This window comes from Dipodomys merriami, unplaced genomic scaffold (genome assembly GCF_024711535.1).
Source record: "Dipodomys merriami isolate MVZ:Mamm:240054 unplaced genomic scaffold, mDipMer1.0.p SCAF_15, whole genome shotgun sequence".
NCBI classification, from domain to species: domain Eukaryota; kingdom Metazoa; phylum Chordata; class Mammalia; order Rodentia; family Heteromyidae; genus Dipodomys; species Dipodomys merriami.
This window is the reverse complement of record NW_027202826.1, coordinates 6,979,777-7,004,674: the sequence shown is the minus strand read 5'-3', so window position 1 is coordinate 7,004,674 and position 24,898 is coordinate 6,979,777. Positions and strand designations below refer to the sequence as shown.

Below are 24,898 nucleotides of genomic sequence, written 5' to 3'. Positions count from 1 at the left end.
ACCTCTAGTAAACACTCCATACAAGTTCCTTTTTCTTTTTAATGGCATCTTAATATCTAGGGTAGTGGTTCTCAAACATTTTTGGAATTAGGACTTCTTATACCTTTAAAAATGATTGAGTTTGTTTATAGAGATTATACCTATTGATATTTAATATGTTACTCATTTAAACTGTACTTTAAAATATTAACTAGTCAATGTATAAGGAACAGTAATAGAATCAATAGGTTATATATTTTGTGAGAAATAACTTAGATTTCAAAACAAAACATTCTGTAATAAGAAGACTGTTGCTCTGTATGCCGGCAGATGTTTGTAATGTCTGGCTTGATAGAACACAGTTGGATTCCATATCTGCTTCTGCATTCTGCCTGTTGTATTATCTTGCTTTTGTTAAAGATTCATAGAGAGCAGAGATGGGGCTATAGCCCATTTGGCAGAGTGCTTGCCTAGCTTGCGTGAAGCTCTGACACCGTATGAAAAGAACTGTAGCTGATGACTTATAAGCCTAGCAATTCGGTATGCTGAGATCTGGTTCCTGGTTCAAAGCTAGCCTGGACCAAAAAGTCCATTTGATGCTCATATCTTTAACTAACCACCAAAAAGCTGGAAGAGGAAGTGTGGTTGAGGTGACAAAAGTGCCAAGTAAGAGGGCAACAAGACCCAGAGTTCAAGCCCCAGTACTGGCGCACACGAGCGCACGCGCGCGCACACACACACACACACACACACACACACATTGTAAGAAGGGAAATCCACCCTTACATAGGTATGTAGGTAGAAAAGGGAGGAATATATTAATAGCCTTTTCAAATATCTATATTTTTCTCAGATACAACACTAAAATTTGATGAATAGTGATTTCTTAACAGTTACTGGGTGGAATCTGAAACCATATTAATGAACATTTTCTATTATTTAGCATTAAAATCCATTGATTTATTTTGTACTTTGAGTGGATCTTCTACAACATGATTTAGTAACATCATGCCTTGATCATTGGAAAATGTGGGTTAAGCTGAGTTATGCAGATCTTCCAAAATCTTGACACATCTACTAATGTCACCATGGATCTCTTTAAAAAAGACCCTCCTGGATGTTAGAAAGTCGCTAAATGCATGGTAATGAATCCAAGTTATCTAAATTTTAAATTTTCATTTGCCAGTGCAAATATCGTCATTGCCAAAAAATTGTTATGCAGTGTTTTCCTTGAAATTATAGGCTCACTTCACTCAACTTTTTTTTGTTTTGTTTTGTTTTTTGAGAAATACCTCAGTCTGAGTTTGTCTGCCAGTCATTCTTTGGAGTAAAAATAATGCCCCATGAACTTCACACAACTTCAGACTGCAGTAGGAGGAGTGTTTTCATTTATACCTACCACTCTGTCACAAAGAATATTTAAAAGTCTTGTCCTCAAGGGCTCAGATTTAATAAACTGATCTTTTTCATCAAGGATAGATCTTAAATGAATCTGCTTTTTTAAAACAAGCAAACAAAAAACTTGCTCTGTGGTGAAGAACAGAATGAATGGTGACACATTGGGTGCCCTGCCTTGATTGGTGTCAGGTTTGCCAGCATTCTACCACCATCAGTGAACAAGTCAACATGAAGAAAGGGGGAAATAACATGGCACTCTTACTAGGAAAAGAGTCCTGACCCACAGACCCTGCCAGAGACCTCACTCTGCTCTAGAGGAAGTGCTGTCCTCACCCACGCCTCGCAACAGGGGCCTTCCATGGGGCATACCTCACACACAGCTGGCCCATTGGAAACCTTTGAGAATATACAATTTTCAGAAAATCTATCTTAATCTCCCAGTGGAGAAGGTGATAGGAGATGAGGGTGGACGTAGTACCATGATTACAAAGGCAAAATATGGCCTTGAAAATCTGCTCCTGGGGATAGGGGTGGGAATCAAATAGAATGTTTCAATCCAATGACTTTAATAAGCCATGTTCATGATACGCCCCAAATTAGCTATTCAGTTTTGGATCTTGAAATCAACTGTATTAACTGCCAGTATTTGTCGTCCTAATATTTTAGGTGAGCCTAACATTAAAATGAGTTGGTGTTCCCAGAGCATGCAGTAATGAAGGAGTGAAATGCAAATGACCTTGAAGTGTGTTGTTGAAGCGCAGATCCCAGCCTGCGATTTAAGCAGAAAATGTCCTGTCCTTACTTCCATTCTCCATTGTTGTATGTACTAGTTCAAATAATTTTTGGAGAGGCGGTAGTATGAATAGATTCAATTTAAAAAATGCTTTTGGCTGTTGATAAAACACCTATATAATTAAAAGTTGACAGCATTTGCCCGCATGCCTTTAAAAGGTCGCAGGAAATGGACTCTGCTTTGAGGAAAGGCCTAACGTGTGTTTTCAATTATAGTGCACTAAACAATGTGAAGAGAGGAGCAATTCTGAAAAAGGTGGTGGTGTGTTTACACTGAGTAGTAACCCTCAATATCATAGCCAAAGGTTTGCCCAGGATGCTCTGATGGCATGCTATGACTACCTGGGGGTTAAGTGCAGAATCTTCTGGAATCTGCAGGCTCCAGGCAATGGGTTTCCCTGGCAGGAAGAAGCCCATCTGTTAATTTCTAGTCGAATGGGGCATCTAATTAATGTCCAGGTGCACTTGATCTGAGTTGATAGTTCAATTTCAGATGACACTGCAGGGAAATTTAACTACATTTGGGGTGGGGTGGGGTGGAGTGGGTACCAGTTCTGGGGCTTGAACTCAGGGCCTGGGCAGTGTCCTGTGTCTGTTTTTGTTTTTTGTTTCCACTTAAGGCTGGCATTCTACTATGTGAGCCACACCTCTATTTCTTGATTTTTGGTACTCAACTGTAGATAAGTCTCATAGAATTTCCTGTTCAAGGATGGTTTCCAGCTGCGATCCTCAGATCTCAGCCTCCTGAGTTGCTAGGATTATAGGAGTGAGCCACTGATGTCTGGTTAACTACTTTTTTTTTTTTTTTGAAGCTAACATTTTAGGAAGAACTGACGGAAAGAAGATGGTCCCTCTTGGATGTGACCACTTGGATTGGGGTTTGGAGAAAACACAAGTATGTGTTAAAACCTTTCTTCAGATCGTCAAATGAGACTGGGACGCTAGGTATTTTGAGAGGAGCTGACAGGAAGGGAGATTCCCTTCTGTATCTTTTTTTTGGGGGGGTGTTATTCAGTATTCTCTAAGCTTTTCTAGGACAGGTGTACACTATAGAGCCTTATGGTTATTTTAAAAGGGGCTTCGTCAGAATGTAAGCCCCATAACTGTCTTTTACCCTCATTAGAGATTTCTAAGTCTGAAGCTCAAGGAAGAATGATTCATGTCAACTTACAGAGAGTGTCATTTTAATGTTCTATACCTTCAAGCTACCTCCATTTCTTTGATGAAAAAAGTCTATTTAAAAATTGGTGGGAAAATATTTAACATACTAAGATGAGTCAGTTTTTTTTTTTAATCTCCAAAAGGGAAGATGTAGTTCAATAATGCACCTTTTACATTTTATTTTTTGCTGTATCTGACTCATGACATATAATATATTCCGCTAAGTTCAAAGTTTCCCCTTAAAAAAGAAAGAGTTTTATGAAACAAGTCTTGAGACTTTTTTTTTTTTTACTTCAATTGTAGTAGCAGGTTTGGAGTTTAAATCATTAACAACTTTAGAGTGCAGTTCTATCCAAATGACTTCGAGTCACAACCACCACACTTCTCTCTCCCACCAACTATACCCTTTGTGCTGAGTGAGACAGGGACCTTTTCTGGATTTCCCTTTTTATGTGTGTCTTTGAAGCAAGATGGGTGATTTTTAGAAGGAAAGCAAGTCTATCGGTTAATGAAAACTGCTAGATTGAGCTCCAAATGCACACGACAATGGCTTGGGGGTAAACTTCATATACCTGCACGGTGATAGAGGAAAAAGTACATTTCAGAGGTCCAGATTGCAGGGTGCGAGGCAGGAGCCGCTCGTGGCAGTAAGTCAACCATGGGGGTGACCTGGTTTTCTGAGCCTCCATTGTGAGAACCTGAACCTGCAAATTTCATTTAGGCAGCAGTTTTCCAGTGTGAACTCTGCCAGGCTCTCCAAAGCCTGGACCTGTATTCCTTCCTTCCACCCAGGGCTCTCGCTCTGAGCTACCTTGGAATATTTTCTTTTTCTTTTTAAATAACAGTAATCTTTTCACTGGGCTTGTGGGAGGCTCTAACCCCGTGTCCCCCCCCTCCGCCCCCCCCAGGCAGCCCCCCCCCCCAGACTTCAAGACGATGGATGACTTGAGAGGAAGGGGAAAAAATAATAAAAGAACCTGAAGGGTTTTATACTAGAACAAAACATAGTTTCCTAAAACAAAAAGTGAAGAGACCCAGGGTAGAAGGAGAAGAATCAGTAAGAATAATGAAGGAAAAGAGTGGGGGGGGGGTGAAACTTTTCTCCCGGGCCCTCTCCCCACCCCCACCCGCCCCCACCCCGGCCCCCCGGGAGAGGGGCGACGAGCGGGGAGCCGCGGGAAAGCACTCCCTCCGCCCGCGCCCGCCCGCGCGCGCGCGCCCCCCGGGGGCTTCTCCGCAGCCCGGGAGGCTGGAGTCGGCCCCGGGGAGCCTTAGGGCACCTTCCAGGGCTGTGTGTGCCGTGTGCACGCGCGCGTGTGTGTGTGTGTGTGTGCGCGCGCGCGCGTGTCTCGCTCTCCTTCAGTCTGTGCCTCTGTGTGTGTGTGTGTGTGACAGAGCGAGAGAGCAAGAGGGAGAGAGAGAGGGGAGAGAGAGCAAGAGAGAGCGAGGGGAGAGCAAGAGAGAGAGAGAGCGAGGGCGAGAGCGAGCGAGCGAGCCGGGAGCCGAGCCGCCGCCGCCGCCGCCGCCGCCGCTGCCCTTTGATCCCGACTTAGTGTTAGGGGCTCGGAGACACCGCGCGCGGCCATCCCCGCCGCGCACCGGCGCGCACTGACCGATCCCTCCCACCCCACGCGAGCCCCGGACACGCACACACTCACTCACACCTATGAGATCCGATTCCATTGAGGAATATTACGCTCGGGGGACAAGCCAGGTGCACGACCAAACAGAAAAAAATTAAGAGAGAAAGAGAGAGAGGGGGAGCGAGAGAGAAGAAACCCGCTCCGGGCTTCAGGAAACAAGCTTCCATCCTCTTATTTTTTCACCTTTTTTTTTCTATTTTTCGCACACATCGGAGAGAAGGGGGGACCCCCCCCGCCCGCCCGCCCCCTGCCTCCCCGGCCCTGCCCGTGGCGGCCTCCGTGCCCCCACGGGGGTTTATTTGATCTCCCATTAACCGAGGAGGAGAATGTGAGGAAGGGGGAAAATGCCCCGGAGGAAGCAGGAGCAGCCCCAGCGCCTTCCCTCACGTAAGTCACCCCTTCCCCGCCGCGCCCGGCCCTGCCCGGCCCTGCCGCCCGGCCCCGCCGCAGCCCCGCCGTTGTTTGCGGCCTCAGTTTAGGGTTACAGAGGTGAAGCCGACAAAGACACAGCCCGGGTTACTCCTCGCCGAGGCAGCCATGTTGGTGATGATCAGCCCCGTGCCCTTTCCATTCGCTCGCTCTTTTTTCTTTCTTTCTCTCGCCCCCCTCCCTCCCTCCTCCTCCTCCTCTTCTTCTTTTTTTCCTCCCCCTTCCTTGAGATCGGGCCTGCCCCCCCTCCTCCCCCTCCCCACTCCGGGTGGCGGGGGAGGGGGCCGCGCGGACGCCGGCTTTATCGGGGTGTCTGTGTGGGGGGGTGGGAGAGGTGGCGAGCTGCCCACGAGAATTCCCGGCGGCTCCCCGCGCCCTGCGGGTGCGGGGCCGGGGCGCGCGGGGGGTCGGGGGCCGTGACATGGCGTGGAGAGGGGGGGGTGTCGGGCGCGCGGCCGCCCGCCGGGCCGGGGACCCGGGAGAGGTCCGTGTCCGGGTAAAGGTTGCGGCCGGGGAGGGTCGGGCCGCGGGGCCGCGGGCGGAGGTGGGGGAGCCGGGGAGGGCGTGGGGGCGCCGCACGCGGACGCGCGGGGACACGCGGGGAGGGCGTGGGGGCGCCGCACGCGGACGCGCGGGGACACACGCGCCGCCGGGCGGCTGCTCCCGCGGCGCCGGGCCGAGGGGGGCGCGCCGGGCAGCGGGCTGGGGGGCGAGGCCGGGCCAGCGGGCGGGCGGATGTGGGGTGCGGGAGCCGCGCCGAGGCGGCGGAGGGAGGGAGGGCGGGCGCGGGAGGCCGGGCGGGCTCGCGAGGTCCCTGCAGAGCCCCGGGGGAAGAGGACCGGGGAGGGAGGGCGGGAGGGGCGGGGGCTCCGGGTCGCCATCAAATGCGGGGTCAGTGGGAGCAGACGGAGCCGGGCCGAGACTCGGGCTCCCGGAGCTCCCCCCGCCCGCCTTCCCTTCCCCGGCAAACCCGAGCAGAGTCCGGGACTAAAGTGCATCGCAGCCCTCCCCGGCGGCGGCGGCGGCGGCCACGCACGCCGACCGGGGGGGACGCTCGCCCGCCGGCGCGGCCTGCCGCCCCGGCCCCTCCTCCACCCGCGCCCCCGGCCCCCGCGCCCGCCCTCGGCTTTTCTTCGCCAGACTCCTCTAACTTTTCCCCCGCCCCCCCCCGGCCCGTTCCCCCCCATCTCTCCGGGCTGCGAGCGTTCCGAGATGCTGCTGAAGCTAAAAGTGAAGGAGAAAGAAGCAACTAAAAATATCCCCGGGGCCGCCGGGCTCCTTGAATGCCGGGGGAAGAGGGGGCAGGGGAGCCGGCGTGGGGCGGGGTGGCGGGGGAGGGGACGCGGTGCAGGCGCGGGGGGAGGGGGCGGGGGGGGCGGAGGGGGGACGCAGGGTCAGCCTCCCTCCCCCCCGTCCTCCCCTCCCCGCGATGGGGGCGCTGCGCGGAGAAGCCCGGGGGCTGCACAGCCCGGGCCGGCGGGGGGGGGGGGGCGCGGGGCGGGCGCGCCGGGGCGGCCGACGTGGTCGGTCACCTGAAGTTCACGGCGGGTGGGGGAAGGGTTAAGGCGCTGGTGTCTGGGCCGGGGCCGGGCGCGAGCCGTGCGCTTCCGCCGCAGACAGGCAGCGATCGATGTCCGCCCCCCCACCCCCCCGGCCCCGGGGCGGCGCGAGGGGTCCGCGGCGGGGCGGCCCGGGGGTGGGAGGGGGGTCCCCCCCGGGGCGGCGCAGGCCGTGCGCTCCGCACACATTCCTCTTTCTTCCCCTTCCCGGTGCGCAGGGCTGGGGTGGTGCTTTCTGGGTTTTTTTTTTCCTTCCCCTTCCTTTAGAGCAAAAACACCCCTGCCCCTGGGCAGGCCTTTCCCCGCCTGCCCGCTAGAGGTTCCGAGGGTAATGTCACCCGTGTAATCTGTCGAGCTGGACGGACCTACCGAGTGTGTGTGCACATAAATCGCCCGCCGGCGGCCGCGGGGCGGGGCGGGGCGGAGCCGCCGGGGCCCCGCGCTGCGACCCACGCCGAAGTCGCCGCAGTTGGTGGAGGAGCGTGCGGGGGGGGGGGGGTGCAGGGCGGACGGGTCCCCGGTGTGACCGGCTGGCCCGAGTGTGTGTGAGTGTGTGTGTGTGTGTGTGTGTAAGGGTGGGGTGGGGGGATCGGGGCGCGGGCCGCCGCGGGGCTTCGGGGTTGCCTGCGAACTTGCCCTTAGATGGCAACTTTGGGGGAGCTGGTGTGCGGGGTGATTGGGTCACTTTCCTTTCTTCTCTCCCCCCCCTTCCTCTCCCATCCCCCCACCCCCCCACCCCGGCCCGGCTTCTTTTTTAAATAAAAGGTTGGCTCGGGTAGGAGGAGGGGTGGGAGAGCAGCGGGGATCTCTGTCCGGGCGGTGACGGGGACAGACCGCCTTCCCTCCCGGCCCGGGCGCGCCGCGCGGGCGGGCAGCTGCAGCCTGCCCTGCCCGTGACCTTGACCCTGACCTCCGGAGGCTGCCCTCGCCGGCGCGGAGGAAATTCAGGCTCCATTTTAGCTCCCGGGGCCTGGTGGGCCTCGCCCGCGGGCTGCCGGCCTGGCGGGGGAAGTCACCCGGAGGAGGGGGCCCTCCCGCCCCCCGGGCCCGCGCGGGGGCCGCTGCCCTCCACTTAACAGGAAAACACGCACAGATACAGACCCAGGCACCCGAGCACACCTCCGTGTGTCTGATCGCCGCCCTCTCCGACACAGACAGCCACTTTTACTTTAAAGTCAGAGGCCATTTACCTTTGGAAGCACGGTTTTGTCCTTCCTGGTTTTTGTTTTGTTTTTGAAAAGGGAAGTCTTAATTTGTGAAGCTTTTCCATTTACCTTCTCAGTGAAGGCTGTTTGGTTTGGTTTGGGTTTTTTTTTTTTTTGGTGGATGTGTGATGTCTGCCTGAAACCCCGGTGTACACATGTTTTATAAGCAATTTGCATTTGGCCCAACAGCAGATTTTCTGGCAAAGAGTGTTATTTTGCAAGTCAGCCCCAGTGAGCTGGGATGGGTTAAATGCTGAGTGAGGCTTTGGTGAAACTTGCAAAGTGGTGTGGAGATGTCATAAATATTGACGCGGGTCTAAATTAGGGTTCGTTTTCTGTTTAATGGAGAATATAACTTAGAATATAACTGCAGACCTAAGTCTTCGTTTTCACACTGAACTGTTCAGGTGAAGAGGGGGCTTCTTTCCCCCTGAAGAAACAGTGTATTAAAGTTCAACTATAGTTAAGGTTGGGGATTAAAGTTGCCAGATAGAAGTCAACCCAGGGGCTTAAGTTTCTGTAGGGGCCGATTTAAAAATCAATCCTGGAAAAAAATAAAAGGATGATGGGTGTGATGTTGGGGTAGAGAAAGAGGACCCTAAGAAGATGGGTAGAAAAGGGGGTAAAAGGGCAATGAGCTAGCGTAAATTAAGGCCCCAAAGCCCTTTCTAGTAAATACCAAAGTGATGCCACTACTGATGTGTTAAAGAATCTGTAGAACCGGTAAACATGAAACCCTGCAATATTTAAGAAAGTTGTGTAATCTCAATTTATAGAAGACTTGATGATCACCGCCCCCCCCCTGCACACATTCCCCCCAACAATGTGATGGAAAGTTGCTAAAGCCTAAGGTATCTGTTATTCTTTGTATTCATTGAGTCCATTTCTCCTTTATTAAATATACCACTAGTCAGGGACAGTCTTACTGCACAAAAGCCCACCACCCTCCCACTGGAGAGCACAGACTCCAGGGACCCTGGAAGTTCCACCTTGAGTGGCTCAGTCCTGGAAATCCAGACAGGGCCTGGAATGATCTGATACCAAGCCTGGGGTGAGCCTCCACCCCTGGCACAGAGTCCCAGCAATTCCCCCGGCTGGGCTCTGGGCTGCTAAGGTTTCCTTGCTCCTTCTGTTCAGCTAGACACCCCGGGGACTGTTCAGAACTGAATTAGCTTTGGAGAATGGGCGAGCCTTTAACCTGACACTACTAACTTAAGCTTTGGGTTTCTGATTTAAAATTCTACACAGTCATTTCCTCCTGGGCCTCTGAAGAGAGAGAGAGGAGAGGGAGAGAAAGAGGGAGAGAGACAGAGAACGGATCTGTTTTGTGATATGGGCCTCATCCATATGCAGAAAAAATATGGGTTCTCCCATAGAGCCGAGTGATGATCTTACTGTCTACAAATCACAAAGAAGTTCTGTGATCCTTCTGGAGGCGCTCCTGCAGAGGATGTGAAGACCACCCTGTATGGGTGGCATGGCTTTAAAAATCATTATTCAAAAGAAAGCACCTATTTCTTGGCTTAGAGGAGTAATGACCGTTTTAGGGTTTATATAGGACTCGATTGCTGTTGATGTTTTTGTTGTTCTGCTTTGTGTTACAAAAGTTCTTTTGGTTGGAACCTGGTTCAGTGTTGTGTCCAGACAACATCCTAGAGGTCCAGTGAGCCATGCTAGGAGCTTATCTTTAGCAGAATCCTGAACTGTGTAACTTAAGAATGTCTGTTAGCCTAAGGAAGAAGAGAGAGGGAAACTAATGCTAAGACTGCTTGCCAGGCGTGGGGCTTGGCTCTCTGAGAACATTACAAGCTAAGAAGAGGCGAGGGGGCTTTCTTCTGTATTTGTTGCATCAGTAAGTGCTTTGGCCATTGGTGATCAGCACTTTTAAGATTTCCTCATTAGCATCCATTTACTTATAAACACATATGACTTTAGATCCTGTTATGTTTATTTACTATTGGAAATTTGCCTGATGGCTTTTCCCAAAGGGGAGCACAAAGGAAAAGTTAATAAAACAACTATTCTTCTAATATTTTCACTGTTTACTCAGTTGTGGGTCAAGAGCAGAACAGGTTCTTGGGTTCTCCATCAACAAAACTTAAAGAAAAGAAAAGGAAACAACAACTAAAAACCTTCTCTTGCTTTCTAGTAAAACTAGGAGATCAACATGATTGGAACATTCCAGGGTCCCTTAATTCTTATACTTGTATCCATCTTTTTATGTCTTTATTCTCAGTAGTTTTTGCAGTGACCAGGCAATACCTCCTGACTAACCATGGCAAAGTGTTAATAAATCATGCCGGAAAAGTATACATTGGACAGCTTCCGGCCAGCATTAGAGTTTGCTGTGTGATAGGTATTTTAGAGCCTGTGAGTGGCCTTTGTTAGGTCAGGTCCAAGGGAGGTTCAGGAAAATCTCAGACTTGGGAGGCTTGTAAAACTAGGTAGATGGAGCTAGGGACACACCCAAGGGAGAGTGGTGTGTGTGTGTGTGTGTGTGTGTGTGTGTGTGTGTGTGTGTGTGTGTGTTGGTAGAATTACCAGACTGACTTCCCCCAACGGAGAGTGGTGTGTGTGTGTGTGTGTGTGTGTGTGTGTGTGTGTGTGTGTTGGTAGAATTACCAGACTGACTTCCCCCAACGGAGAGTGGTGTGTGTGTGTGTGTGTGTGTGTGTGTGTGTGTGTGTGTGTGTGTGTGTGTGTGTGTGTGTGTGTGTGTGTGTGTGTTGGTAAAATTACCAGACTGACTTCCCTGGGGTCAAAAGTTGGTTTACAGTTTAGAGGTCTTGTTAATATCAACAACATGTTTTTGTAGAAAAAGTCTGGTTAGAAATAGTGTTGGGCTGGGTTGGTTAAACTAGTTGACTTAGGAATTCTGCGAGTATGGCTTCAGATCTTATCTAGGAAAGAACTCTCACCGGGTATCACAGACCCTGGACACTTCATAGATGCAAACTGGTGTGTCTTTGAATTCTAAGATGACCATTTGTGCTGCTGTCATTAAACACCTTAGGTCTGTAATTTACAAATAACAGAGGTTTACTGCCCAGCCACTCTGGAAGTTGGGAAGTTCACAATCAGGGCGGCTGCAGATTCAGTGTCAGGTGAGGACTTGGGTGTCAACAGTGTTGCCTTCTGGCTGTGTCCTCATTTGGCTGAAGAAGTGACTAAGTCCAGTCCCCCCAGGGGCCTCTTACTTTTTTTTTAAAGTTAGAGCACTAACCCTGTTCATCTTTGTTATGACCTATGACCTAATCACTTTCTAAAGGCCACACCTCTTGATCCTATGTGTTGGGTGGGGGGTTAACTTTCAAGTTACTCGCTTTGGTGAGGGGTTTAAACATTCAAGGCACAGCACTAAGAAGGAAGGATGGAGGAGCCCACATTTCCGCTCTGTTGTGCCACTCTCTGGGTGTTCGATTGGTCACTCTGTGCCATCAGTGAAAATGATTAGTTTAATAGATCCTTTAGCCCTCATTTGAAATTGCCCTGTCCTGCATTCTTCATTTTTTAAAAAAGAAATATCTACTGGAGTATTAGAAGAAAGAAAAACAAATAGAACCCTGCTGGCACTGATCTCTCTTTTCTGACTGATATATTAGTAATTTTCTACAATTTAATCAGACTGGTCACCGAACAAGATAATGAGAGGGTGACCTACTGAATAGGACTTTTGGGTGCATTCAGGGATTTCTAGCATGAGGTGTAATAAGACTGAGGTGAAATAATAGACTTGAGAAGATACCCAGACTCAGCCTCCTATGGTAAAATGAATGGGTGAGTTTTTGCTCATCTGATTTCCTTACTATTTTGGCTTAGCACTTGTACTCTTATTTGAGGGGTACAGATCGTGAATAATGATGCTGTCTCCTCTCTCATGCCCTCTTCTGTCTCCTACTTTGGTAGATGTAGCTCAGTAACTCACTCAGACCATCTAGGGCTAAGTGTACAAAACACTTTATGGTTCTGGTAGCTGTGATGTCTTCGGTCATGTTTTATAAGAAAATAATGTACAAAGCACAGAGCTTAGAAATAGCTAAGGGCACTTGACAGGCTGTTCTAGACACCATCTCCCAAACTTTTTTTTTTTTTTTTTTGGTATTTCTACTTCTGTCTCTAAATTGTATTTGTTGTGATACTGGAGAAGAGACTATGACGAGGTGTGGGAGTGAGGGCCTGTCAGATTGCTCCTGTCTCCTGTCACCCCCCCCTCGCAGTACCCCCCTACCCCTACCCCTACCTCCACCCCAGTCAGGGGCCTTCCCTGGCTAGCATTGCTGCAGATCTTAGGTAGTAGGTTCCTAAAGTCAGACTTTGGCTTGATACAAATCCTAATCCGTATGGGTACATATTTCTGTCTGTTTTCTAAAAGTCAGCTTTACTGTACACACACACACACACACACACACACACACACACACACACACACACACACACACACACACACACACACACACACACACGAGAGGCCCCTCTGGTTAGTTGTATAAAATGCACAGTGATACACCCTCACTGTCGTCAAGTTAGAATGAGGTGTTTTGGAACTCTGCTTTTCCCAGGCTGACCTAAGGTTATATTAAATGTAGTAGATTGTGTGCCTAAAAAGGATATTTGTCTTTTAATTGGCCAATCCTTTCTCATTGTTGTATCTCTGTGGTTCTTAAATGGCCTGGGACTCTTCTCTCTTTTTTTTTTAAACAAACAAACCTGGGGACTTGGGGAAGTAGGGTAGTGGCGGAGTGGTTGTCTAGCACGCATGAGGTCCTGGGTGCGATTTCCCAGCATTGGGGGGATAAAGGACCCAAATCAACAAAGAATAAATGCTGGACCTTCTCAGTGCCTGGAAAAGTAAACTCCAAAATAACTTCTCTGTTTCTATGATAAGGTCTACATAGGTCAGAAAAGTAGCTAGACTCTCTTCGAAGTGCCATGTGAAGAACCAAGGGGGAAAAGGGATCTCAGGGTGGATTGTTTTGAGTGTTCTGAAGAAGCTGGCTTTCAAAGGGGACCGAGGAAGGCCAGACGAAAATGATCTCGTACATGATTGATCAGCCGCAATGGACTTAGCTGGGCTTTTGAAACAAGCTACTGTGCTTGCGGAGGGTGATAGATTTTTCTCAAGTCAGAGAGTGCTAGTACCTTGGGGTGTCCGAAGGTCTGTTTTCAAAAAGCTTTTGTTGTGGTTGTGCGTCAAGAGGTTGAAAATATCCTCAGTGACTTTGGTCTCTTTCCCCTTTGCTGTATATTGCGTGCGAGAGGCAAAACAGAACTCATGTGCTTTTGAAGTTCAAAAAGTAATGTCAGGTGCACAGATATGCTGGTAGGTACTGAGCTACTGCCACACGCTCCTCTGTGACCATGTGCACATTATTTAGCTTCCCTGTCTTCCGGTTTCTTCATTTTTTAAATAATACTAATAATAGTTCCTATGTCACAGAGGGCATGTGTACAAAATCATGCCTAATTAATGTCCCCTGCGTCGTAGAGCTCAATAAATATTACCTATGATTAAGTAGATGAAGTGTTAATTTTACCTACGTTGTGATTCCTGCTGCCATTTCTGACTTAGATGTTTATGGTTGTGATTTTTTAAAGTTTGTTTTCCGTAGATCTCATTAGCATACTGAGTAATAACAATATGATATAATAAAATTCTTTTACCAGGCTATGATTGGAAGGCTTGACTAATGCTTGCCTCGTAGGCCAACAATATTATATCAGGCTTTTGCTACTGGAATGACTTCCACTGTGTATATGATCTGCTCTGAATTATATCTTGTTGTGTAATAATCAGGAAAACAAATTATGGCTGGATTTTACTATCGGGTGAGGAGAGTAAATCCTCCTCCAGTGACTTGGACCGAAACTCAGATGAGACGCTAGGTGTTTAATAAAGATCTGTTTATTCATTTACTCAACGAGCAGTCAGTCTTCTGATTAAAATAACTGAGGGGAAATTGACATTGAGTTTTCCATATGTTATATAGGTTATAATAGTTCAGCTTTTGCACAGAAAGCAGGAAAGCCAGACTCTGTAGTATCTAATCACAGGGAACCAAAACAAGATAGCATATTCAGTGGCTCTTAACTAAAAGACTGAGGGGTAGTGATGAGAGAGAGAGAGGAGAGAGAGAGAGGAGAGAGAGAGAGGAAAAGGAGAGATAGGGAGGGGGACAGAAAGAGGAAGGGGGAGAAGGGAAGAGAGGAAAGAAGAAAGAGCGAGGGAATTGGGGAGAGAGGGAACATCAGAGGTCCCAGCAGGTGCCGTACTGATGTGTTTCCCACCCCGCCACCCTGCACACAGTATGTTTAAAAACTTGAGATAACACTTTGGAAATGGGAGGTTTCACATTAAAAAAAAATCCAGATTTCTAGCTTCTTTTGAAAACTTGGAAGAGACAGCAGTCCTGGGCCCACCTCCCCACATGGCCGCAATCTGCTGCCTCCCGTCCTCAGGCATGCGCTCCTCCATGGCCATGGTGCCTGCTACGCAGCCCCCAGGTCCCCATATGCATTTCCACCTGCCCACCTTCCTCAGGTCTCTTCCTCCTGGTCCCTGCAGGCATTTGGATTGGAAACTGTTCTGCATGCTCCAACATTTTCTGATCTTTTCATGCATCACTACATGGAAGTACTGTGAGCCACATTCTAGGATGGCAGCACCAGAGAAGCAGTTGTATAAGGTGGGGGTTTAGATTCTAGGTGTACTGTATTCCAGCTGTGACCGTACCAAGGGACAGCCGTTGTTCACCTGTTCATGTGCTAAATGTGGGAATACCACAGGTTCAGTGGGACAAAGTGTTCCTCCATGGAGATGTTTGGAAGCATGTCTATAGTATGTGTGCAGTAAGTGCTGGCTGTATTTGTACACCTGAAGTGTGAGGTGCAGATTCATTTCAAATGAGGATTTCCTCTAGTGGCTTTCACTGTGTTGTGTCGTTAATCAAGAACAGTTTGCTGCCCTTTGGTGTTTGAACTCCCAGCTTCTCAGCCCTGGCTGGAGATTGAAAAATATACTAGGTGTTTAATAAAGATTTGGTTCCTCAGTTAGTTCAGAATGGAGCCTGGGACCAGTCATTTTTATAAAGTCCCCTAGATGACTTGAATGAATAGTTTAGATGAAATAGTCCTGAGCTATAGAACTAACACTGCCGTGATGTCACTTCAGCCGAGAATAAAGACGGGATGCTGTGTCTACAACTAATTGATGATACTTTGCTAGATATTAGAATCCTAAGAGTTAGCTGGGAGCTACTCAGGAGGCTGAGATCTTAGGATCAGGGTTTGAAACCAGCCCAAGTAGAAAAATCTGTAAGATTCTTATCTCCAATTAACCAGCGAAAAGCTAGAACTGGAGGTATGGTTCCAGTGGTACAGCACCAGCTTGAGTGAAAAAGCCAAGCAAGTGCTTGAGGCCTTGTGTTCAAGCCCCAGTACCAGTAAGCAAAACAAAAGCAACAACCCTAAACATTAGCTGGAGCCCGAAATTGGCTCCAGCTCCTCAAAGCTGGAAACCAGAGACTCAAGGACCTCCCAGCCGGGAAAGAAGGGCTCCAGTTTTCTCCCTCATATTCCTTCCTCCCAGGAGACCACAGTCTTCTCTCCCTGTTCCCTCATCACGTCACTGAGAGTTCTCACGGGTATTGTGACCTCGGTCGAGTCACTGAGCCTCTCTGTGCACAAGTGGCCCTATCTTGTCCAATGGCGAAGATGATGATGCCCAAACATCCTCTGTATGTTGTGCTGGCTGGGTCTTGGGGGCACTTTCACAGTGAGCCGGTGTTTGTGAGGCAACCAAAGGGAAACTGAGGCAGAGAGAAGGGTGAGGAGGCTCCCTGTCTGAGGCAATGACCGCCCCCCCCCCCAGCCCCGTCCTGCTCAGAGACCCCGTGGTCAGGTGCTGACGGAACACGCGGATCTCATTCACCTACGCCTGTGCTGACCATAAAGTCTCTGCTTCCTCAGGAGGTGACATTGTGGGCTGGTAACGTTGGAATGGTGGAGCCGGCAGTCACCTGGGTGATCCTTTCCACGGCCTAAAGGCGCTGCTTCTGGAGTAGGCTCCAATTCAGTGCCTCTTCTGCTCGGTGTGGCCCTCTTCTTGTGAATGCAGCCAGTTTCTTCAGAGTGGGAGGCACGGCTGGGTTGGGGAGGAAGCAGAATGTGCAGACCCCAGGCTCCAGGAAATGTTCCTTTAATGGAAGCCAATCTCAAAGAAGAACTTGCTGGGTTTTAATCTGACCTTAAGGAAGAGAGAAATCAATCCACAGTGAGTTGCTTTCTGACATTTGTGGAGGAGAGAAATTTTCCTGCTCTAGGTGTGGAGTGTGGGCTGCCCGGACTCACCCCGGGACAGAGAGGTGCGCTTCCAGTCCACAGGTGGGAAAGCAGAGCGGAATGCAGAGAACTGAAACGGTAGCTTAAGTAGGAATGACTCCATAAAGCCGAATCATAGCTATCTTTGATAAGACGAGGACATGTTGAATTAAAAGCAGAAACAAAAACAGCTGTCCAGCAGTGAAATAATAGATGTGATATGATCTATTATCATGTGAAATTAGCTATTAATGGATCTAGTTTCAAGGATCTGGCTCAGCTACCTATAGGATGGTTTCCTAAAGAAATCTTCCTATAACTTGGGGTTCCATGAGGAGAAGTGTTGATTTATTGTTTAATTATATAGCTCTCTGTGTGTGTGTGTGTGTGTGTGTGTGTGTGTGTGTGTGTGTGTGTGTGTGTGTGTGTGTGTGTGTGTGTGTGTGTGTGTGTGTGTTGCTGGGGATCAAACCCAGGGTCTTGTACGCCTTCTTAGCAAGTGCTTTATCACTGAGCTCTAACCATAGCCCTTATGTCGACTCTTAATGACAAACGTAGTACATGCGTCGTATAAATAATTAAAGCTCTGTATAAATGTTTAAAATGTGAAAGTTGCCTTCTCCCAGCCTCCACCCCCAGAGATAATCACTGTAATCAACAAGTAATATTTAAAATTCAGCCTCCACTTGAAGCCGCGTCTTTCAGCTCTGGAATCAGAAGAGAGGGTGGCAGCGGGGCTCCGTGAACGGCCGTGGCCGCACCTCCATCTACAGTGTTGACTGCAGACTGGGGGCTCCAGTGAAACCCAGGAACTGACAAACTCCTTACCTGAGAGGAAGCACTGAGAACCCAGCAGACTCTTGAAGTCGTCATCCAAGGAGTTAATTATTGAGCAGCTGGGGCTGCTGGATCTGAGGAGGGGAGTGGGGGCGGATAAAGAGTGTATGCGCACGCTCCATCTCAGTGTCTGAAGCTCTTGTCAGGTGAGGGGAACAGTGTCATTCATCCCAAATTGTCAGCTTGGGTGGTAACGGAGCCTTGGTTCATTCACTCCCATGACTGAGCCTGTGTGTGGATGCCAAGGTTAGGGATGTGCACTGCTGAGCAGAGCATGGTCCCGTCTGTCAAGAGCCAAGTGGGCGGAGAAGGAGAGGCAAACAAATTCAAATTCAGCTTGAACAGTATTTTTCACAAACGTGTAAGATGCTGAGCAGAAAACCGAGGCTGGGACCAGGCTGGTTGATATTATAAGGGAAGATACTCTTTGATAAGATGAGGACCTGTTGAATAAAGAGAAACGGAAACAGTACAAATGACTCGCCTGCTGGGTGTAGTGCATCCCTGTAATTCCAGCAGGAGGATCACAAGTTTGAAGACAGCTTGTGCTCCACCGTGAGTTCCTCAATAAAACAAAATGACAATGAGCCATGTATGTATAAAGGACGGAGCTCAAGTACTTGTCAGGGCTTTCTAAGAACTTCCAGTAATTTGGGGTGTGATTGGAGCGTTGGACTCTGAAATCACGTGGTATAAGGGGAAAGAGTTCTGAAAAGCAAATACTGCTTTGCTTAGTTTCTAATATAAAATTGGAAATCAGTTCTACCTTAGGGGAGCACTTCTTTCAGTTTATTGGCGAGTTCGCCTTTGTGGAGTTGGGGTGTCTGGCTAGAGCCATGGTGCTCTGTAGCTCTCGCTGTCTGCTCATTCCTTGGTTTTGAATCTGTTTCTGCCCACAGGAGTTCTGTGGAATGAGTCTCTTTCAAATGTTGACCCATTACAATCCAAGAATCCGACAAATCAATAGGCTAACAAGTGTGAGGTAATATACTAGGAATTTAGTGTGAAATGTCTACCGAAATGCAGACTATTGGGCAAATAGTCTGTGGAGGAGCCGCATCCCAGACAGCCCGGAAGAAGGGATGACCAGTCACACAATGCAAAGAGAGAGCATCCCCTCATCCGTAAGAGGTTGAAATCCACTGGAAAGCAGCAGCAGAAGGAACCTCACTGAACTGCAGGGCCATCTGGTGACATAAGGATAGGAGCAGAGAAAGATGGCAGGGGCTGGCAGTAAGAGATCATGCTTGCTAGATTTAGAGGTGTGAAGTGTGGTCATTTCTCCCCCTGGGGGGGGGGTGGGGGGAGGAGGAAAAGGAGGAGGAGGAGGAGAAGGAGGAGGAGGAGGAGGAGGATAGAGGAAATGATGGCTTTTTGTTTTGTTTTGTTTTGCCAGTCCTGGGGGTTGAACTCTGGGCCTGGGCACTGTCCCAGAGCTTCTTTGGCTCAAGGCTAGAGCTTGAGCCACAGCGCCACTTTTGGCTTCTTCTGTTTATGTGGTACTAAGGAATCGAACTCAGGGCTTCATGCATGCTAGGCAAGCTCTCTACCACTACCTTCCCAGCCCTGGTGATGGGTCTTTTTAAAAAGAGAAGCCTCTCTTGCAAAAACAGCTCGGACACATGGCAGTGGATGTCCCTGTGGAGGGAGCTGGGGGGGGGGGGCGGGGGAGGTCTATAGAGTGGGCTTCTTGAATCCCATACTTCTGTGGCACTGCTAGGGAAGGTCACAGTATGACCTTAATGTGTGTCAGCAGAATACTTGTGCCTTCCACATAATAACCAGGCATAGTGATGAAGCTGCCAACCCAGCCTAGCAGGTCCCAGTACCATGGAGCCTGCCTGTGACGTAGTCTTCTGCTGCCTGTTCCCCTGCAGGTCCCACCACGTGTTCTCCGTAGCTTTATTGTGTCATTTAGTTGTGCATCTTTGGGATTCCTCAAAGCAGTGGTGCCTTCTACACCTTGGTGTTTTTATTCGCCAGGATGCTTTGCGAAGCTTGTAGCTAGCCGTGCTAAGTTTGTGTTCGCACTTCGTAGTACTGCACCATGAGCACATACAGTGAGGGTGGCCAGCTATGCATCCATATCTCCTGTTAGGAGCGGTGTTTCTATAACACGCCTGTCTAGCTCACTTTGGACCAAGTGGGAAAGTTCCCAAGACACTGGTTCTCAAACATTTTGGTGTCAAGATCACTTTTCTAGAACTTGGGAATTATTGAGGATGCCAAGAGCTTCTGTGTTCTTGCTTTATATTAGAGATTAAGACTGAACAATGTAATTATTTTTAACCATTAAAATAATGATTCTAACCCAGTGCATGTTAACTGCAAACAGCATTTTTTAGTGAAAAAAAAAGTATAATTTCAAAGACATTGAAGAGATAAAGGGCATTGTCTTTTATTTTGGCAAACCTTGAATGCCTGGTTTTTACTAGTAGACAGCAAGAATCACATATCTGCTGTTGTATTCAATCTCTTGCACCAGATAAATAAAGAAAATCTGGTTTTGGGTATATATGTAATCGCCTTTTCAGATAATTGTGGATTAAAAAAAAACTATTCCAAGTGTCCTAAACATTAGTCGTTGCAATGCTCAAACATTACATTTGTGTGTGTGTGTGTGTGTGTGTGTGTGTGTGTGTGTGTGTGTGTGTGTGTTGTTACATTAAACCTACTGGGCTTGTGCTTTGAATAAACCATCATGCTTGTAACATTAGCACTGAACATTTGTCAAATATTGAATCCTTGAGTTAGGTCGAGGAACCAAATGTATATAAATTTTGCAGTGTAATATATAAAGTTACTAATAGCAGTGGGAATCTTATCTAACAAGCTTTTAAACTGTTATACTGGGAATCTGTTAGGTGCACATGTAGCATGCCAGTTTTCTAATCTTTTAATGGTCACTTGAAAACATGAATTTCATCATTAGCTAAAAATACTGTCCGTTTTTCCTTGAGTATTAGCTTTATTTACTTCGTTCCTTTCCAAGAAATAGTCTGCCAGAGACCCACATTTGCCTAATTTGCCAGCTATTCTTTCAATGAGAAGGAATGCACCATGGAAAAGTGGCTTGTTGAGCTCCTAACTGACAGTCACGCATGTCCTTTTGCTTGTCATTGCCAAACATGCCAGTGATGGCTGAATGGCTTTATGCATATATATATTACATGTGACACCAAAAGATGTTTGCTCAAAGGTTAAATTTTCAATAACGTTAATTGTTATTATGTTATCAAAGACATTTATTCTTTTTTTGGGGGGGGGTCTGGTTGTGGGGCCTGGACGCTGTCCCTCAGCTCTTCAGCTCAAGGCTAGCGCTCTATCACTTGAGCCACAGCACCACTTCCGGCTTTTTTTTCTGCTTATGTAGTGCTGAGGAATCGAACCCAGGGCCTTATGCATGCAAGGCAAGCGCTCTACCACTGAGCCACCTTCCTAGCCCCTAAAGACATTTATTCTTAAGTGCAACCAGCAGGGTATTTTTCTTTTCCTGTGTAGATTCTCGTGTCAATTTTATTTACTGTAACACTGTAGAATGTCATGATTGCTAGTATGGTTTGGTGCTATTGCCTTGACTTGAGCCCAGGTGCCAACAGCTTTATCTGTCATTGCTTTTCTGTCATTGGCATAAATGTCAACAGAATGGAAAGGGCAGATGGTATCTTAGAATTATTAGGAAAGCAGATTTGATCTTGAAGCTCACTGAAAGGGCCTTGGGGACCCTGGGGGGGGGTTCACAGACCTCTCTTTGAGGGCCACCCTTCTAAGGTACTTATGTAGGAATGGCAATCTGTGTGTTTCTTCAGCTTTATGGGGTAGCACTGCGTCCTGTCACAATTTGTGAATATTTTCCCTGAAGACCCCAAAGGTGGAGGAAGGACACTTCTTTCGTTCTGTCAATAAATTTGAGTGGCAATATGTGCTTTATGCCATATCTGTTAATTTTAAGTTAAAGTAAGCTCAGCAGGCAAGTGACCTTTCTTCCCTATAAACACATATGGGAGGGACCTTATTGGTCTATGAAGATTCATCATGTTTACCTGGTGACTTGCTGCTCTCTGTTGGAGGGGATCTCCATTGATTGCCATGAGTCTAGCATGATTTGTCAAGGGGTAGCTGAGACGTTCTCACCCAGAATTGAGAGTGTTTCTGGTTTTACTGTGTTTTCTTCCTGGGTTGCTGTGTCTGTTAGCTCATTCATTTGGGTCAGGAGCCTGGGTTAAAATCCACATGCCACCCTCCCTTACCATACCGAACCGATCAAGTCTTGTGGGTTCTTCTTCCAAAGGAAGGACTGTCTAGGACTGACCATGTCCATCCTGTCCCTGCTGTAGTCTATACTCAGTGAATTGAAATAGTTGTGCACTTATATCCTCTTTTCTGCTGTTTTTCTTTCTTTCTTTTTTAACCTCAATCTCTCCTTCTCTTTCCTTATCCCATGGTGGACTTTCTCAAACATTTTTTCTATAATTCTGGTGGTCCTTATTAAAGATCTTTTAGGCATTTATTAAAAGGCAGAAGTTTTGACATCTGAGTCCCTTTCCTCTGCCTTGTCCCCGCCCTGATGCCCCTGGCTTCGTTCGACTTGTGTTTCCTTACCTTGGCGTGTTCTTTTTACTGTGTTTCTGGAATGTCTTCAATCCAGATGTCTGATTTGCTTGACAAAGGGCTTCAATACTGAGATCTCTGTGATATCCTTCCTGTCTCTCTTTCTTATCCTACCATTGTCTCCGCTTCTGAGCAGAATTAAACAGCCTCATCCTGGTTCCCCTGGATATATCATCATGATCTCCTGTATGGATGGCTGATGCTTGCTTGTCATTGTCCTAACTGACTTGAGTTATCTATCTATCTATCTATCTATCTATCTATCTATCTATCTATCTATCTATTTATCTATCTATTTTTTATTGTTTTTTGGGGGGTCTGGTCATGGGGCCTGAACTCTGGGCCTGGGCACTGTCCCTCAGCTCTTTAGCTCAAGGCTAGTGCTCTACCACTTGAGCCACACTGCCACTTCCAGCTTTTTTCTTTTTGCTTATGTGGTGCTGAGGAATTGAACCCAGGGCCTCAGGCATGCAAGGCAAGTGCTCTACCACTGAGCCACCTTCCCAGCCCCTGACTTGAGTTTTTTTAAGGACATGGATAATAGTACATGGCTTATTCCTTTTCTGAATATTCTTACAGGTAATAGCACCTGGCCTATAGTTGGTGGCCAATAAATAAATATTGGTGAATAAATGAATTAATAAGAGGTCAAGAATTGGTCACCAAATCAAAGCGATACCTACTATCAATACTATTGAATGAATGACTGAACTTAGTGGATCACAGACTCAAAGACAGAAAGTATATCGTATGGTTGTTCAATGAGTGAAGAAATGAAGCAGGTAACAGTGAGTTAGAATCACAAGGTTTTAGAGGCGGAAAGGGCTTTAGAGACTATCTCCTACCACGTTCATCTTTCAGAAATGAATTGCCTAATTCCTGTATCTAGCCTATAGGAGGTGAAGAACCATGTTGGTGTATTCACAAAAAATGTAGCCTGGAGATTCCTGGAGAAAGTCACGTGATTCAGGAGGAGACTTGGCTAGCAGGGCAGAAGCCATGGTCCACACCACAAAGCCTACCACAGTCTAAATGCAAGAGGGAATGTTTGTGGTTGGAAGTCTCTGGAACATTCCAGACCGTAGAGTTTCCCTCCACTATTGGCTTTTGCTCCCTTTCTGTCCTTAAACTGTGCCAGGACTGTAAGATTTTCCTGATGACTAGGCACATTCTACATCTGGATTCCCTGGTTGTAACAACCATGCAGTTTCCTGTCTCCTTTGGTTGAGGTGACTGTGATGTAGAGCTGGGAACAGTGTCAATAGCCCTGAGGTATTAGCCCTACTCTTTACTTGTGAACTCTCATCTGAGATCTCTAGGTACCTCGGCCAAAGGGAAAGGGGAAAATTCACTAAGTACCGAGTCAATGCCAGGTGCTCTCCGTACATAATACCTTCACAATACCCCATAAAACCTCCGATAATTGCATCCTATTCTATAATGGAGAGGTAGGGCTCCTACGAAGTCAAGGAAGCCTAGTGGACTGCAAGGCGGGATTCAGTCCACAGCTCATGCCCTTTCTGGTTTGCTATGCTTTCTTTTGCTCTCTGTTTGTTGCTATAACATAAAACTTCTGTGGCCTTATTTGATCTACTTGGCCAGTTCTTGAAGCTGCAGATGTTTCATGCCTTCAAGGCAGGAGAGCCTGTAGGTATACAGTTTAGTGTTGTCTATCCTTGCAGTTGACTTGGCTGCCCCACAGGATCCCCGTGGATGGGAGGAGAAGCAGGTGTTGCACTGTATTTTATGGACGGTACGTCTAAGTCGCAGGGACAGAATGTTTCCCATTTGTCCGGTTCATCACTGCTCCTGACACAGTCTGTGGGTTAGCAAATTGTAGGGTCTTCAGTTTTTATTAACTGAACATCAGGAGTCACATAGCTGGTAGAAATCAGCCCAGTGCTCCATCCACTGCTAAATGTTCCATCCTGCTCTCGAGATGTTCAGTTTGCCTGTGTGAGACCTGATGGGAGATGCAGAAGAGAGGAGGGAAGGGGAGATGGAGGGGAGGGGAATGGAGGGGGAATCTTTTTAGCTGGTTATCCATGGAATTCCACAAACCTAAACAAGTACAAGCCACCCCTTTGAATAAGCCCTTTTTTTCCTTCCTTCTTTCCTTCCTTCCTTCCTTCCTTCCTTTCTCTCTCTCTCTTTCTTTCTTTCTCTTTTTCTTTATTTGTTTCTTTTTCTTGTTGCTTCTATTTCTTTTGATATTCTATATAGGATTTCAAATCATGTCCTATTTACCCAAGACACCCCAAAACAATGATTGGAAAAGGAGTGGTCATTCCATAAAAGATCCACACTGGAGAATTTCTGGAGTCATCTAAGTTCGTGTTTATCAGAATTAAGACAAACAACTAAAGGGTTAAAGTGAGGCTGTGCTGGTCAGATGTGTGTCCATGAGAGCTGGGGATAGGTTCTTAATGCCCTACTTTGCCCTAGTGCCCTGGGGCTTCTCAAGGTATGGATTATAACCCACTGATCAGTTCCAGTTTCTCCCTTTATATGTGACAAAAATGAGGTACAAAAGTCTTTCATGCCTCACACAGTGGCTGATTGAAAAGATGCTGCTGGAGCAGCATTTGTCATAAGCTAGATTTTAGTACCGTTTTAGAGCTCTATTCTGTTTTTACCATAAAGAAAAAGTGCCTGATTTTTGGAGACAGGATTTCAGTATATAGGCTATGCTGGCATCAAATATACTGTGTACCCCAGATTGGTCTGGAACTCAGCCTTTCAAATACAGAATTAGTTATGTGCCATCTTGTCCACCTTGTATCTTTAGAGTAAGAGTTTTTTTGGGGGCGGGGGGAGGGACGTAACCCTTTGAGTTAAGAATGGTATTTACATTTTAAAGATTATTTAAAAAATTAGTAACAACAATTAAACAATGTGAGACAGAGACTGTCTCAAAGTTGGACTTTTAACTACTGCTGATAACATGGATTTACCAAGCAAAATAAAA

General features: G+C 47.6%; 1 protein-coding gene across 4 annotated transcripts in view; it reads left to right on the top strand.

Annotated features, from left to right (window-relative positions):
- The first annotated feature begins 4,720 nt into the window (after positions 1-4,720).
- Znf827 (zinc finger protein 827) overlaps positions 4,721-24,898 on the top strand; it is a 152,312-nt gene continuing 132,134 nt past the window's right edge. For all 4 annotated transcript variants that reach the window (XM_070022155.1, XM_070022156.1, XM_070022157.1 and 1 more), the window contains exon 1: positions 4,721-5,360. In XM_070022155.1, coding sequence (XP_069878256.1) covers positions 5,318-5,360 — 43 coding nt within the window. In that variant the 5' untranslated portion in view covers positions 4,721-5,317. The remainder of the gene's footprint in view (positions 5,361-24,898) is intronic.